Source organism: Emydura macquarii, unplaced genomic scaffold (genome assembly GCF_026122565.2).
Source record: "Emydura macquarii macquarii isolate MOO-44397 ecotype Brisbane River unplaced genomic scaffold, CSIRO-AGI_Emac_v2 contig_2636, whole genome shotgun sequence".
Taxonomy (NCBI): domain Eukaryota; kingdom Metazoa; phylum Chordata; order Testudines; family Chelidae; genus Emydura; species Emydura macquarii.
The window spans coordinates 3,302,600-3,319,198 of record NW_027132773.1 but is presented as its reverse complement, the minus strand read 5'-3'; the positions used below and the strand labels follow the sequence as shown (position 1 = coordinate 3,319,198).

At 37.6% G+C, this 16,599-nt stretch overlaps 1 protein-coding gene across 5 annotated transcripts in view; it reads left to right on the top strand.

Moving 5' to 3' along the window:
* The window catches only part of MDM2 (MDM2 proto-oncogene), a 77,252-nt gene that overhangs the window by 11,403 nt on the left and 49,250 nt on the right, over positions 1-16,599 (top strand). For 3 of the 5 annotated variants that reach the window (XM_067564055.1, XM_067564054.1, XM_067564056.1), the window contains exons 8-10: positions 1,375-1,532; positions 3,054-3,209; positions 4,232-4,309. In XM_067564055.1, the coding sequence (XP_067420156.1) occupies positions 1,375-1,532; positions 3,054-3,209; positions 4,232-4,309 (392 nt within the window). Of the gene's footprint in view, positions 1-1,374; positions 1,533-3,053; positions 3,210-4,231; positions 4,310-7,377; positions 9,357-16,599 lie in introns of those variants that run through there. The other 2 variants (XM_067564052.1, XM_067564053.1) reach the window with 1 other exon arrangement.

Genomic DNA, 16,599 nt, shown 5'->3' with positions numbered 1-16,599 from the left:
ACGCACAATCCTGAGTAATAAGGTGCTCTGTTGTGCTTGTTTATTGCAGGCTCGATCATTAACTCTGTTTTTACATCCATTTGTCAATTTATTACAGCCTTAAAAATTCTTTTAATGTAGTGTTTTTATGTACACTGTTTTTTTAATTTATAGGAAATCTTCCCCTTAAACCACTATGCTTGTTACATTGGAATGGTAGCGGCTCCTTTGGAGCCGCTAATATTTCACTGTAAATGTTTAGAAACCTTGTGGTGGCATGTTATCAATACATCATGGAGAGATGACAACTTAATGAAGACAACGATGGACAGGAGCAACAGTTGATCCTGGGGGTATCTAAGTTTGAAGGTTGGGGCTCTCAGGGCGGAAAAAGAAAAGAGAGGGACTGAGCCAAGAAGCATCAAGGGAAAGTAAGAGGAGTCACAAAGTATGTACAAGTGTTTTTTTTCCTTTTTTCTTTTAAAACTAAAGATGCTGGGCTAAGAGGCCCTGGGATGGATTTTTCAAATTTTTTTACAGTGAATAGGATAGTTCTGGGTAATAGAGGGAGTGTATGAAAGGCACCTATAGGTGGCAGCAGGCTCTTGGGAATAGTCATTGAACCAATTTGCCAATCCTGATGGGGAATTTCACTCCACTGCATTTATTACACACTGACTTGGCAGCTGCTCTTTAAGTCTTTGTCAAATTCTTTTACAATGCCTTTTCTTACTAAAGTCAGTGGAGTTGAATTTTGATACATTTATCCCCAAAATGCTGTCCCCCTACTCCTTCCCTCCTTCATGCTACCAAGAGTCCAAAACATCAGAAACATCCAAAAACAGTGTTTTGCTGCCTTCATACCAAAAGTGTTTGTTTGAATTCTTCAGCTAAAACAATGTTTCTATAGTTGACATCTTGTACATCATGTTTTAGCCTTGAAGGAATTTTTAGTGTGGACTTTTATACCCCCCGCAAATTGGGATTGTAATAGAAATCCTGACCTAATAAATATACCGTTGCATGCAACACTAAAATAAAATGCTGGATTTCCAGAGGTGGCCAGAAGTTCAAACTTACAAATTCTTAATCATAGTATCTACTACCTGTGGAAATTACCATTTGTATGTCTTAGATGGGGTGGGCAGTGAAAAACAGCCTCAGAAATGACAGTCTTTTGCTCATTTTGTATTAGGAATATGGCAAGAATGTGTTTCTTTGTCTTTTTAAAATAGGTCAGGTGCCTGTTTAATTTTCCATTGAAAAACACTGCATACTTTTGATATTGAAGTTCTGAATAAAATAAAATCCAGTTTAAATATCTAATAAAATGCATGTAAAATTATACACTTCATAGATGCCTTTGGATTAATATACTTTTTCCCTATGACGCAGAGGAAAGTTCTTCCGATGAACACCCTAGTGAAAGAAGAAAACGGCACAAGTCAGACAGTATTTCGCTCACATTCGATGAAAGCCTGTCTTGGTGTGTTGTAAGTGGGCTATGCTGCGAAGGAAGTGACAGCAGCGACTCAGTAGACTCTGCAAGTCCTGTAAGCAAGATGTGTTTTTAATTATGCTCAGTTCTCAAATTTCCCAGACATGCGTATTGGGTATTGCAATAATATTTGAAACATACAATGCATGCAATCTAGTGATGTCTGAGAACCTGAGTTTTGTATTTTACATGGCTTGGGTCACAAAACTTAAGAAGTGGAATTTTCTTTTATTTTCATTATGAATATTCAGAAAAGGAAGCAAAACAAATGAATTTTTAGACCTTGGTACAGTAGGGAAAAAAGTGGTGCTTCTGGATTGTGTATTGAATATCAGTATTTTGTTAGATTGTATCTATGGTGAAAGTCATAAGTGTTGAATACTTTAGATAGCAGTGACACTCTTTAGCTATGCTGCTGTTCTATGTGCATTTTGAAGCTTCGTTGTGATGCATAGAATTCACAGTATCCCTTTAGCTGGCCTGATTTGTCCTGATATTCTGTTTTCACTAGATATTTAAGGTTAATTATCTGTTGTTAGGCTGAATAATGAAAACATTGATTTTTAGCACATCACTGATCAAACACAATTTCAGTTCTGTCGGTTCAAAACATATATAAAAATATATATACATTTTAAACAAGTAACATAGCAGATGGTGGCTTTCTGTTGATAAATCTCTCCTTTCCCCTTCTTACCTACCTCTTTTTAATAACAGCCATCTACCTGTATTTAAATGTTGAATTTGGGACAACATAGAACCATGCTTTTGCACGTGTACACATAAAGAGTGTTTAGTGATTAGAGTGAGTTGTTTACACTTGGATCAGTTTCCCACCAGTAAAATGTGGGATAATATCTACACACCTTCTTGATGCTATAAGAATTATAAAATTTCGGTACACAGAAGTGAAATATTTGTTAAATTCATCTGCTTTTCTGTATATTTGTAAATGTTAGCAAATGTAAACTTAAACTTCACTTGTATTATATTTCAACTTAGTGGTTCTGGAGCCAGTTCCAATGTTCTTTCCATTCATTTATAAATAATTTTTTTAAGTTTTATAAATAAGGCCCTACTTAACTTGTGATATTGCAGAATTTGCAATATTAGATATACACCGCAGTTTTAACAGTGGGAGCTCCCGCTCTCAGCCCTGAGTAGCCAACTGTGGGAGCCCCTGCTCTAAGACCTGAGCAGCTGACTGTGGAAAATAGAGAAAAAGTAATAATAGGCTTAATTACCGCAAATAATAAGGTCCATTATTACTTTTCTGCAATTTTCCATGGCTTGTCTGTAACTCAGCCATGACTTCTTTACAATCATCCCACAATTCAAGTAGGGCCTTATTTATAAATCCATTAATATATTTCTAAGTTTTGCGACTGCAGCAGAAATCCCAACTTTTTAAGTGGTATAAGGTATTTGGCTGAGACATGACTATTTTATCTCTGGCCAACAGCCATTTAAACAGTGTCTCTGTTTACTATTATGTTTAAATACACATGTAGCAGTATGAGTCATAAGAATGGATTAATTAAGTTAAATATATTCTCCTTTCCCCCTTTTTATTCAGGATCATCATGCCAGTTCATTAAGTGAAAACTCTGATGATTGGTTTGACCAGAGTTCTGTTTCAGACCAATTCAGTGTTGAGTTTGAAGTTGAGTCCATTTATTCAGAAGATTATAGCCATAATGAAGGACAAGAGCTCACAGATGAAGATGATGAGGCATGTATATTTGGTGTCCCCCTCTCCCCCAAATCTGAAATGTTATTGCAAAAGCATTTTGTTGAACATGAAACATTTGCATAGTGTTCTTCAAGGCCTGTATATGCAGCATGGTAAATATGTACTGCCATTCTTTATACTAAGTTTTCTTCATACAGACTTAGCCTTAATTCTGCAAGAAACTCCCTCTCCATTGGGCTTATTCGTAGGGCCTGAATGGACCATTACAGTAACTTAATCTGACCTCCATTACATAGGCCATAGAATTTCATCCAGTAAAATGCATTGGCTGACTCTCAAAGTCAGTGGGGTTCAGTGCAGGCTTAGGGGTTCACTTATGTATGGTTTCTTGCAGGAAAAGGGCCTTACCTTGGAATATGTATATAGATCTTATAACTTTACTGGAAGAAAACTTCCTAATAATTTTTTAAAGGAAAAACCTATTAAATAGGATATTTATCTGCATAAAGTTAAAAGTGAATAGAAATACTTTTTAGAATACATTTTTAAAACTATTTAAGATCTTGGATCATTAAGAGACAGCATAGTAGTCTTAAAAATTATAAATAGAACCTCTAAAATCAGCTCTATGATGCAGTGTATGGGAAGTTTTAGTGTCTTTCATTTTTACTGTGTTGACTAGTGAAATATTTGTATTGCTAAAGCTTTTGTTCACAATTGACATTGTCCATTTGAGAGGCCCACCGTTTTCTGTCCGTATTGTACATCTTTCAAGATGTTCCCAAATGAGAACAAAAGTTTCCACAATTGGTAATTGACCACATTCTTGTCTGTACCTGTAAGTAGTAGTGCTCCCTCTTATACATTTTTTCTCGGCATGTTTAATTAACATATAGCCACATCATCCAAAACTTTAGCAAGTATTATTTTCTATCTGGTAAAAAGTTTTTTAAAAAATTCTGTCAAGTGTGCTTTACTACTTGTTCAGGGTTATTTTTTAATAAAACATTTAAGATTAAACACCAAGTAAAAGGAAGTTGAAATATATTTTCTTCCATCAGGTATATCAGGTGACTATATATCAGACAGAAGAGAGTGATGCTGATTCATTCGATGAAGATCCTGAAATTTCACTAGCTGTAAGTAAATTTCTGTTTCAAAAAAATGACAAGTCTTGTGAAATGAAAGACCAGGACTGGGAACATATGTGAATTCAGTGGATACTGCAGAGATTTTAAAAGTTAAATCTGACTTTTTCTTGCATTAAAAAGAAAATGATAGTTTGAGGTCTTTCAGTTACCAACCTATAATTATTAGATGTAGTGGAACATGACTATTTCTAAGGAACTTTTGTTCCTTTTTAAATCAGTCTTTCAGTATGCTGTTTTAAAGTCATGGACATAGGAATTTAAAATTTCACGGAAAGGGAACACAGTTTAGAGCCTAAACTTAACTTTTTTGTTTGAAGTACAAAGGAAGGCTTTATTTTTAATGGAAATCAAAACATAGCACTGTTCTTGTCCATAAGAAACTAAAATAAAACTGGCCAGTTTAATTTCAGTGTCCAATCTGAGTGAAATGAAGAAAATAGCAAAACACTGTGTATTAAAAATTCACTAAAGATAAAGGAACTGTTTTTAAACTGTCTAGAAGATTGAAAACATCCATTTCTCTGTTTTGTGTATAGTAACGTTTTAAAAATTTCAGCACATCAGCTTGTCAAAATGTTGTCTGAATTCAGAATTTAACATGTTTTTTAAAAAAATACTAAAGTAAGGAGCATTTCTTTAAATTGCTATTATGAACATGGGTACATAGGAGAATTCGTCATCCAGAACGTGTGATTGGCTGTGCTGCTTTAATAATTGTGTACTGTGGAGCCAGCTGTAACAATATCTGTGGGAACATAGGGGGTTTGTTTTTAAATGTCAAACTGAATATTTTTTAAGTTACTTTGTCTAGATTTAAACAGGCAGTATACCTTTATTTATTATTGCTCTTCATTCACAGTTTGTGTCTGAATAGAACAAAGACATTCAAAATTGAAGCATTCTAATTATTGTGTTGCCAGTTGCAGCTCCATAGCAAAGGTTAAGTTTTGCACTCCCCAAAATTACAACACTTTGAGAATAGAATTAATTTTCTATATATAAATTAGTTAGATATTTTTAGGAATTAAAATTAATTTTAAAATGTCTTTTTAAGGAATTTAGCATCCTGTGTCAGATTGGTTTTTTGGGGGAAGGATGTCTTGAGTAATGTGTACATGTCAAACATTTCATATAGATTGAAATCTTGAGTGTAGACTACACTTGAAAGATTCTTTTTGGGATTAATGATGATTTTTTTCACAGTAGTTGTAACTGGAAGTTTTTCCTTCAGCAGAAACTGGAGAATAATGTTTTACAGAGAATTCTGGTTAAAAGTGCTCTTTCAAAGTAGCTGCCACCACCTTCAGTTGTTTTCAGTAATACTGAAGCTACAGACTACCCTCAGTTGGTGATTTCTGAGAAGAGCTAATTGTTCTCAGTGCTACCAAGTGGTGTTCTACACGTTGTGACCTCAGAGGCCACCAGTTAAAGGCAGCTTGGTATCTCACTGGGAACAATGGGAGGCTATAGTCACTTGTGAAGATGGTAGTGACCTATGATCTCATTTACATTAAGAACAATGGGTAATAGCTGCCATTTTGAAACCGAACAATTCTTTGTTTCTCTGAAGATCTTGTGCACCAGACTCTACTTGCAGATGTAAACTTTCCATTAAGAAAAATAATGGCAGAAAATGATCATTAATCTTAAACATTTCTTAATACCATTAGGGAGTGGATAGGGAAATCAAGTCTGTCTTTAAAAATCAGATTAATCTGATCTGGGACAACAAACACTGAAATGGCTTGATCACAGACAGGGGTTAGATGGGGAAAAATGGCAGTGATACTTCTCAAGTTCTGTACACAGATTAAACTCTGCCACATGATATGGCAATCTTAACAGATTGTGCAGATACTCAAAATAGGTTCACACATCCTCCAGGATCTCAGGCCCCACTTAGTGAGGCTCATGTGCTCCACTGGCTTTGGGGAGGAACCCAGATGCCCCACTGTGGTCTGCTAGGCTTTCTCTTGGCAGGAGATGGAAAACAGTGGGATGCTGTCTCAAGGCCACTTGCTGGTGGTACCAGAATAAGCTGTTACAGTAGATTACAGATCTTCACAGTATGATTTTCCTTCTCCTTTTGTACACACTTTGAATAATGAGCTAACAGTGTTGGCATTTAAAGTATTGTAATAGTTTGCACCCACTGAGATGAATGAATCACGTCACATACCCCTTAAAGTTGTTTCACGTTCTGCAAATGCAGGCAGACCTCATTGCATCAGTTGCTCTGTTCACATTTTCAGAGCTCAGTAACACTACAGCTAGAGACTTTTATTTAAAGAAATATAGATTCTGGGATCATGAAGGCAGCATAAGAGGTTCCAGTATGATGTACTGGCTGTGTACAACCTGAAATGGAATCTTGATCTGTAAATGGGTTTAGTATATGGTATTATTAGAAGGCAGATCTGAAATTACTTGAGTGCCCTAAATATGCGTTTCTGTGCCTTAACATGTTTGGATTTCTTTTGTGTGTAACCTTAACTCACAATATCCAAGAATGCTTGATTTTTAGGATAATTACAGCATCCCAGTAATGTATTTTTTCCTAAATTACTGATGTGTACTTGCAATCATAATTTCACTTAATTTTATTTTTCTGGGAATATGCATGCAGAGAGTCTGTGCAATGTGCAAATTTACATTGGAGGTAGAAAAACACTTGTAGAATAGATTTGATCTAGCTTTTATGATAGTACTAAATGTATACAGTTTGGTACACTGCCTGTGTAACATACCATTCATTGGCATTTCAATGTTCAGTTTTGAGGTATGATTTTTTTTGTTTCCTCACAATTAAAAATTTGGGTATAAAGATCTATATGCTATCATTACAAGGTTGATAAATTGTGGTGTAATTGATTTTAACTTTGGTCTTCCTAAAGCTCTTGCCAGACATCTTAAAATGTGATAATTGAACACTTTTGTTTACAAATATTCAGTAAATACTTTAGCAGTCACATAGTTTCTTTATAATCTCTCTTAATTTTTTTAATAATAGTAGAAATGCCAAATAGCTTAACTGTTTAACTTTTAATTCACTAAAGGATTATTGGAAGTGCACTAAATGCAATGAAATGAACCCTCCCCTTCCACGGCATTGCCCCAGATGCTGGGCTCTTCGCGAGGACTGGCTTCCTGATGAAAAGAATGACAAATCTGAAAAGAGAAAATTGGAAAGTTCCACACAGCTAGAGCATGAAGAAGAGGGTTTTGATGTTCCCGACTGTAAGAAAGTGAAAATGAATGAAGATGTAGAGCCAAGTGTTGAAGAAAGTGAGGATACAACAGCACCAACCTCTGAATCCCAGGAAAGTGGGGAATACTCTCAGCCATCTACATCTAGCAGTATCTTTTATAGTAGCCAAGAAGATTGCAAAGAACCTGAGAAAAAAGAGACAGAAGACAAAGAGGAAAGCATGGAATACAGTCTACCCCTTTCCAGCATAGAGCCTTGTGTCATATGTCAGAGTAGACCTAAAAATGGCTGTATTGTTCATGGCAAGACAGGACATCTTATGTCGTGTTTTACTTGTGCAAGGAAACTGAAAAAGCGGAATAAACCCTGTCCAGTCTGTAGACAGCCAATTCAAATGATTGTGCTAACTTATTTTAGTTAGAAGGAACTGGAGCATAAGTGTGCAACAGAACTCCAACAGATCTTCCATACAGGCTTCTTTACAAGTTTCTGTAGACTTGTACTATTGAGAGAGAAAAACTATTTTTGTATGTTTATTGAAGACACAATATTTCTTCTGTGTTTTTGATTTAATGAAAAGTGACTCCTAAAAAAAATTGCACTGGAATTGATAGTTTATCCCAATATTCATTAGTCATTTGGGGCGGGATTGTAAAATACCCAGATTCCTGAAACTTATTTCCATGTTAGGGGATCTGTCACAAGATTTGCACATCACAATCTGATCAGTAATGACACTTGTACAGCTGGATAGAATATCCATTTTGAAATAGTGAATTTAATGCTTTTGAGAGGAGAGAGATCTCTTGAGTTTTATTATTGTGAAAATCAACATTCTTTTGCTCAGTAAAAATTCATAGGATTTAGAATTTCAACATTTCCATCTTTTTGCAAATTCCAGTATCTGTTCCTTAGTCAAGACTGTGGAGGAAAATCAGAACTTCTTAAGAAATCCCTGGGAAAGTTCCTATTTTGAAAAGTAAAATTTTAAAGTAAAGTAAAAAGTTTGTCATTTACTGAGACTTAAATTTATTGATCAGAGTAGGTAAAATTGAGGGAAGTATTTCTGAGAATACTTCACATCACCAGAAGATGTGAAAGTTAGTAAAGACTTTTTAATAGAGTGATTAATTTAGACCAAAAATTAGAATGAGGGAAGAATGAGAATTACGGTATTATTTCAGTAAAACGTAGTATGCATTTCAGGTGCTGTAAAAATGATTACTATTGATAAATAGTTGATTTGAGTTTAGCTTTGATTGGTAGTAACTGAAGATGTATGTCGCGTCTCTCCTATGAAATGATTTTGAGACCTATTTTGTATGATTTGGTATTCTGTATTATTGCTAGTGGATAGGTAACCATATCACAGTTTGGAACATTTATTGACTGGCCCAGCAGAGAAGCCAAGCACTGAATGGACATGTTGACTAAAAAAATGTTTAGCTATGAAGACAGATTATTGGAGTAGTGTTGGGGACGTTTATATTTCTACTGTACCGGTGTCCATTGTTGTCAGTTTACCACATTTCATGAGCATTAAATTCTCTTAAATAAGACAAAAATACCGAACTCTTCATAGAGAGCAAAAACAGCACAGCAATACAGGTCTTTGTATTTTGCGTAAGTGTTGTTTTTTAGTTCAATATTTTTTTAATTGAATCTATCATTCTCTGTTTTGTAAGGCTTTTCTAAATATTGAGTTGAGGTGGTAGATTGGCCAGTTAAATATTGAAATCAGACTTTAATATAAAATGTTAATCAAAATTTTGATATGACCTTTTTGGAAAAAAACAAAGTCAGTAAAATTAAACACCCTTAAAACTAGTGTGTCCAGTTCCCTGTAACACTTTTCAGTAAAGAATTTTTTAAAAAATCTCACCCCTACTTGCCCTTTCCTCCACCTCTTTCCCCTGAAAATTCATTCTTTTGACATTTCTCTGAACTTTGCATCTTGCTGAATGTTTTCAGTAGGATCTGTTTGTGGTTTCTATGGTGAATTCCAAGAATGCAGTGAAAGTGTGAATTTATATACTAATTTAAATAATAATTAAAAAAGTTGTTACTAAGTTGAATTGGTACTTTGAGGTTAAAGTGTAAGGTTTTGGATAATTCTGACAAGAATATTGTGCAAAAGTGTGGCTGTTCCTTCTCTTGCCTAATGAAGTCCTCTTGCAGAGAATAATATTGAGAAGAGAGGTGCAGATTTTGAGGCTTTCTGATTTCAAGGGCAGCATTCCAAAGTAGTCTAACCAAGAAAGAATGGTGAAAATGTGAGTACTATTCATTTAGTGACTTCAAATACTGAGGCCTTGTGTAAACACAAAAGTTGTACCACTTTATCAGTATAGTTAAGGGGTACATCTCCCCTAGGTTGAGTACAGCTATACCAGTATAATAATACTTATAGCATTCTAGATTATTCCCTCGTGGGAATGGGTGTAACTGTGTCTGCTGTAGGAGTTGTACTGTTATAACTATTTTGGTAAAAGAGCACATCCCTAACTAATAGTTATACTGGTATGTGTAGACCAGGTCTGAGACATACATAAGGGAAATAGAAAAGCAGATGATAGAGCAATTAACAGAACCAGAAATTATACAGTCAAATTTTACTAAACCACACACCCTTTGTAATTTGCACACAAGAAATATTTTTCTATCCTCACTTCTTAATAACAATTGAATTGCCAAGGACTGCAGTGAGGTTTCATTTTACTAAGACATAATTATTTTTACAAAATGAACTGCAGTACATTTTCTAGTACCTTTTGAAGTATGGACATAATTCATATTGTACTATAGCTGGCAGAATAAGTGAACAAAATAATTTTGTGGTGTTTTCCTTTTTAAATTTAAACTTGCCCATAGCTAAATTGTTTTTGTAGTTGCATGACTGGGAAGTGCTAACAGTTAAAGAATAAAGAACTTTTTTGTACAAATTGTGGAAATGGGCCAGTAAAATGTTTTCCCTCCTTGCAGCACTATGGAAGTGGATATTTCAGGGTTTCCATGTCCTTGGGCAGACTTCTGTGTCATGGAAAACCAATATATTTCTGTCTGGATTAGATCTTTCAGTAGTACTGTGTGCACTTTTGAATGCTGCACATGAAGTAGTCTTTATTACAAAAAAAAGTTATAAACTTTCCTCATGTGGAAAAAAAGCCCCAAGATTTGCCCCAAAATATATGCAGTTTACCTAAAAGCAAAGACTATCCTGGCAGCTGTACTAAGAAACCAAGTTGTCTGGGTTTGTTGTCGTATCCTTTCAACATTCTAGTCTTGTGAGGCTTTCTTTCAAGATTCAAAAATTGAAAAGAAAATAGAGATGATCACATGTACACAAATGAAAATTTTCCAGTGCTTTGCTAATAAGCTTTAGAGTCTGATATTGGACTTGATAAACAGGTCTTAAAAATAAATTGGAGCACCTTAGTAATCCTAACAAATGCCATTTTTTCCATATTCAAGCCCCAAATTGAAGTCTGCACCAGACTAAGGATTTTTCTCAAGTATCTGACCCATATGTTGAGGACCAAGTGTTCTTCATGAATTATACCCCAGTTTTTTTAAAACTAGGCAAATTAAACCCAAAGCAGGGTTAATGGTGACCAAACTTCAGTACATCTCCCTGTCTTAATTATAATATATATAAATTATTGGCAGATAGGCCTTTATTACTTTAGTTTGTACAGTAATTAATGCAAAAGAAAGTTCATGGACATAGTACTTGTATGTTGAACTCTCTGCAATTCTACTTATTTAATGTCAGGTTAGCTTTAACTCTTAATTTATTATCACTTGTAAATATTGTATTTTTGGAGACTTAGCAGTGTGTGTGTGTGTGTGTGTGTGTGTGTGTGTACGTACGTACGTACGTACGTACGTACACCTGGAGAGACAAGATAAGTGAGGTAGTATCTTTTATTGGACCAACTTCTGTTGGGGTGACAGACAAGCTTTTAAGCCACAAGGAGCTCTTCTTCAGATCTGGGTAAGGTACTCCCAGATCACAGCTACATAAAAAGAACAGATTGTTTAGCATAATTAGTTAGCACATATTCTAATCTAAGGAACCATTCATTCAAGATAGAGTGGCCTGTGAACACCTCTGCAGTCATAGGACAAAAAGGGGAGGTTGGCGGGTTGCAAATTGTTGCAATAAGCCATAAATCCAGTGTCTGTTCAGTTCATGAATTTTAATGTCTACCAGAGTTATGAATTTAAGCTTCCAGGCTCATCTTTTGAAAGTGTGTGCAGGTTTTCTTTGAGGAGGAGGGCTGATGGATCAGAGAGAGTAATCATTTTATGAAAAGTGTTCACCCACAGGTGATAGGGTGTTTGTCTTTTATCATTTTCCTGTGTGAGTTCGTTTGAGAGTGTAGTGATGCCTGGTTTCATCCACGTTGTTGTTGGGGCATTTAGACACCTGTAAATTAAGTTTTAACATTAAAATATTCTCCTTTTATCTAAAAGTGTAGTTGCATTTTAAAAGAGCGGATATCTTCTGATGATGAAGTAAGGCAGAAGCATAAGAGGTTTATAGAGAAGCCATAAGATTTGAGTCTTCTTTTTCCCTTAATGAAATTTTAAAAGCTAAAACTACAAAAGTAGTTAACAAAAAAGCAGTAGAAGATAAGGCAGCTGGAGAGTTATCTGAGAATTCTAAGGGTGCCATAGTAGAAAAAGTCCTTCAGCAGCAACACTTTTTCCAAAGAGGGTGCTATTGAATCTCTGGCTGCAGCCAAGGGGTGTGGGATTGGTTCTTTATGCTGGTCATATGGAAGTTTATTCACCAGAGCAGAGGTTTTCAAACTGTGGGATGTGACTGCTAGGCTGCCAGGGGAGGGAGCTCCACCTCCACCCCTTGATTCACCTCAGCGGGCCACATTGTAACTCAAAGAGTTGGGGGGAGAGGAGGGCTCAGCTCAAAAAGTTTGAAAATCACTGAGGTCCTGAGCCCTGCTGCATGGGGCTGGCCTGACTTGCCAGGCATTGCCACTCTCCCTGCCCTTCCCCTCCACACCCCCAAGTGTTCCTTCACACCCCTTCAGGTGGGTGCACCCCACAGTTTGAAAACCTCTCGATTAGAAGCTATTGATAAATGGAAGGCAGAACTGTGGCCGGGGCGCCGCCGCCGCCGCCCCCCCCCCCCCCCCCACACACACACACACACACACACATTGCCTCTGCCTATCTCAGATGGGGGGTATGCATTCGATTACATTATTTGGAAAGAAATATGCAGCCTAAAAAGCTTGAAAACCACTGCACTAGAGGGACTAGCAGCGTGGCCAGAGGTTCTAAGAGAAATCTTTATTTGATTATGGATTCAATTTGGCTGTGAATAAGTAACCATAAAGGTGAATGACTGACTGACTGGGTAGCGGTTGTCAGCTGGGGGTCTGCGGACCCTTTGGAGGGCCATGAGCACATCTCACAGGGTCTGCGAAGCAGGGTGGGCGTTAGATATGCTGGGGACCCAGGGCAGAAAGATGAAGCCCTGAGCCCCACCACCCCACAGGGCTGAAGCTTAGAGCCCTGTTGCTCTGTGGGAGATGAAGCCTGATCAATTTAGCTTCATGGTGTCCTTTGGTGTGGGGCCTGGGCAGTTGCCCTACTTGCTCCCCTCTAATGCTGGCCCTGGCTTTTATATGCAGAAAAACAATTGTGGAACAGGTGGGCCATGGAGTTTTTATAGCATGTTGCGGGGAGCCTCAGAAAGAAAAAGGTTGAGAACCCCTGACCTAGAGATGAATTCAATCTTTAAAACTGCAGTTTTCAATAATGGTTTTATCCCTTCATAGACTTTACTTCCATGCATTTAAGGCATACAACGGTCAAGTACCATTGGTACAGAGATTTGAAATTATTCTTATAGTACAACAAATAAGAGGTCCTTCTGCTTCTTCCACACCAGTTTCCATGTTTCAGTTTTAGTTTGTGTTCTTACGGTGTGTTTTTAGGTATTTCATTAGTGTGGTTTCTGCATAAGTTTGTAAATTTGGAATAGCATGCCTGGTACAAAATGAGTTTTACCCAAGACATCAACAGAAATTGTTTTTTTTGTTTCAAATTTCAAGCCTTCCTAACATTCTTTGTTAAGATAAAGTATAGATACTTAAACTTTGGCAATCTTAGTAAGTCTGAAGTAATGAATGGATTAAAGGGAGGAGGGGATTAGAGAGAGGAGGGTCTGGTGTTTATCCTATAAAAGTCTCTGAGTCAAAACAAAGTTCAGTAGTAGCCAATTTGCTGGTTAGATATTTAATTACTATTCATACTGCAGGGCTTAAATTTCCATTAAACAGCTATCAACTAATGTGTATTAGCACTTTTATATAAAGAAGATTTAAATAAAGTGTGAAAAAACTGCAGCATGGTGACACTAATGTCCATCATGCATGTTCAAGAGGATCTGGATGCAAGTTTCATTATCTATCTGATTTAGAAAGGGTAACAGCTACATTAAACTAAATTTATTTATAGAAGGTATTGAAATTGAATAGCAACGTTGTCTATGGATCATTGTATTACCATTATGTTTCATGTTCTGGAAAGTGTTGGTTAAATGTGGTTGATGTCTCCAAAGCTCTGTCTATATGAGAACAAAGTTAAATGCAAAATTTAGTCACATGTGACCTCCTTTTAAAAAAAACAACAAATAAACAAACAAAAACTATCCCTTTCCCCACGCTTTTGCAGATGTTCCTCTGCATCACTGGAGACAGTTTTGAAACAAATAAAATCCCCTGCATTGTTTTCAACTGCAATATAACGGTATAGTATGATTGTATCAGAACCAGAAAGCGAAATGATTAGAAACACAAGGGACTTGTCTAAACAGAGATGAACAAATGAAAGCTGCAAAAACAATGAAAAGTAAATCTGTTGGTTTTTTTCCATTTTATAATCTAAGAGGCTGTTGGGTAAGGAGATTTTTTATCTGAAGGTGGCTTTTATATCAATAAAAAAAAAACTGTTGAACAATTAGCTCAAACCATGTATGATATTACCCAGCATACAATCTGGACTGCTGAACAGCTCTGTCCCCTTAATTCCCCAATCTGGGATGTCTTTTACACTGCTTTGCTGTGAGTACAACCACTCTTGGCCAATTCTCACACAGCCTCTACCATGCAAAATCACTCCTAGCTGAATTACATGAATTCTGGGGCCAGTCACTCATTAATTACATGCAGGGTGACACTAATAAACTCCCAGATTTGTCCCCAGAAATGTGTGTATTGAACTTCTCAGCTCTCTCTCTCTCTGGACAATACAAGCTCATAGAAAGTCTGCCATTTCATCAATGGAAAATGATATGCACAAACCCTGTTCTTACGTGGAGGTTCCCAAACACACACTGGCTTAGATAAAACAATAAAACAGGTTTATTAACTACAGATAGATCCTTCTTCGAGTGCTTGCTCATGTTGATTCCAAGAAGGTGTCACGCCTTCATGGTGCTGTATATAGGATCCTGCCTCTTCAGTTCTTTCTTACTGCCCATGACGGTTGCTGGAACATTGTTTTCTCTTGCTCTGCAAGTGTTTCCTAGTGGTCGTTTTGAACTGATACCTGAAAATAATCAAATAGTTTGTAGTTATAGTTGGTTTAGTTAGTTAGGACCCTGCTTATCAGGGTCACCTACCTGCTCTTCTCAGGGACCAGGGCATGCCTCATTTCCCCTGGGTTTAAGCCATGTGAGGCTGGCAAAAAACTCATGCACAGGAGCGGTCCCCCTACCACTTGTCTATAGTGCCTCAGAGACCCATCAGAGGGATCATTGTAAGATCAGGGGATTCCACCCTAGGACAGAGAGGAGTCAATGGTTGAAGTTCATCCTAATGGAGGCTGCTCTCTAACCATACTTACTAGGTGTAGGCTTGGACAAGCTCAGCACTATGTCAGATATGGTGTGGAGCACACCTGTGTCTGTAAGAAGAGAAGGACTCTGCATCTAGAGAAGCCTGGCACTACCAGCACTGAGAGGCACCTCATGGATGCAGCATTGCTCACATTCCCCTGTTCCACGTAAGAAGCAGAGGAAGATGGATAGGGGACGCTCGCCGATGCCCAAAACTGGGACGTAAAGGCTCGAGTGGACGGTGACCCGGATTGGGTCACTCAAGTGCCATACCCTCCGCTGCAGTACCATCAACGCCGGCTCCAGGGAGGAGTCCATTGAGTCTGGTGCCATTAGACTCCCCGCCCAGGAAGACCCACGAGGAGGACCTACAGTTCCCCTCCACGGCGGAGGCCTCTGCAACAGCCAGGGAACTGATAAGAGCGTGGTGCCGCTGGGTGCCAGACCACCGGTGCCAAAAAAGCACCCAGTGCCATACAGGGGAACACCAGCTATGAGGCTGTGGTCATCATCTCCCCGCATCCATCCCCAGCACCATCGGGAACTGCACCGCCCTGGTCCCTGTGAAGCAAATTGTCAGTTCTGACTCTGAAGCAGAGTCCTACTTCTCTAGAAGGATACTATACTTAACATCTAATCACTTAATGTTACTTAAGTTATTTACAAAACAAAGATTGGACAACCACTGGGAAGGAGACCTTTGCAAAGCAAGAAGCAGCAGATTCCAGCCGACCGTCACAGGCGGTAAAAAGGAACTGAAGGGGCAGAGAGTCGGCAGGGCGCTATGAAAGCGCGACTCCAGGGGGTTCCAGAGCTGACCCTACAGATATCACTGAGGGAAAAGCTTTCCGGCGACTACCTGCAGCGTGCACACACCTACGTGGAATGGACATGGGCAACACATCTCGAAGAACAACAGTTAGGGAAGGTTAGTAACCTGTTTTTTTAAGTGATTGAAAGTAATGAGGCAAAAAAGTCAGAATTAGTTACCAAGAAAATAAAAGACAAACTAATACCTAACTTAACAAGCTAAGTGTACTTAAAAGCAAAAAAGGTTTTTCTCACCATAAGCTTACAACAGTCTGTCTGGATTGCTTCAAACAAAACCTCCCTCCTCAGTTCAGTGATGCTTCTTTTGGCTTTCAAACATTGTAGATGTTGTGAGTAGAGATGATGAGGAGAGGTGATTTTGGGAGCCTC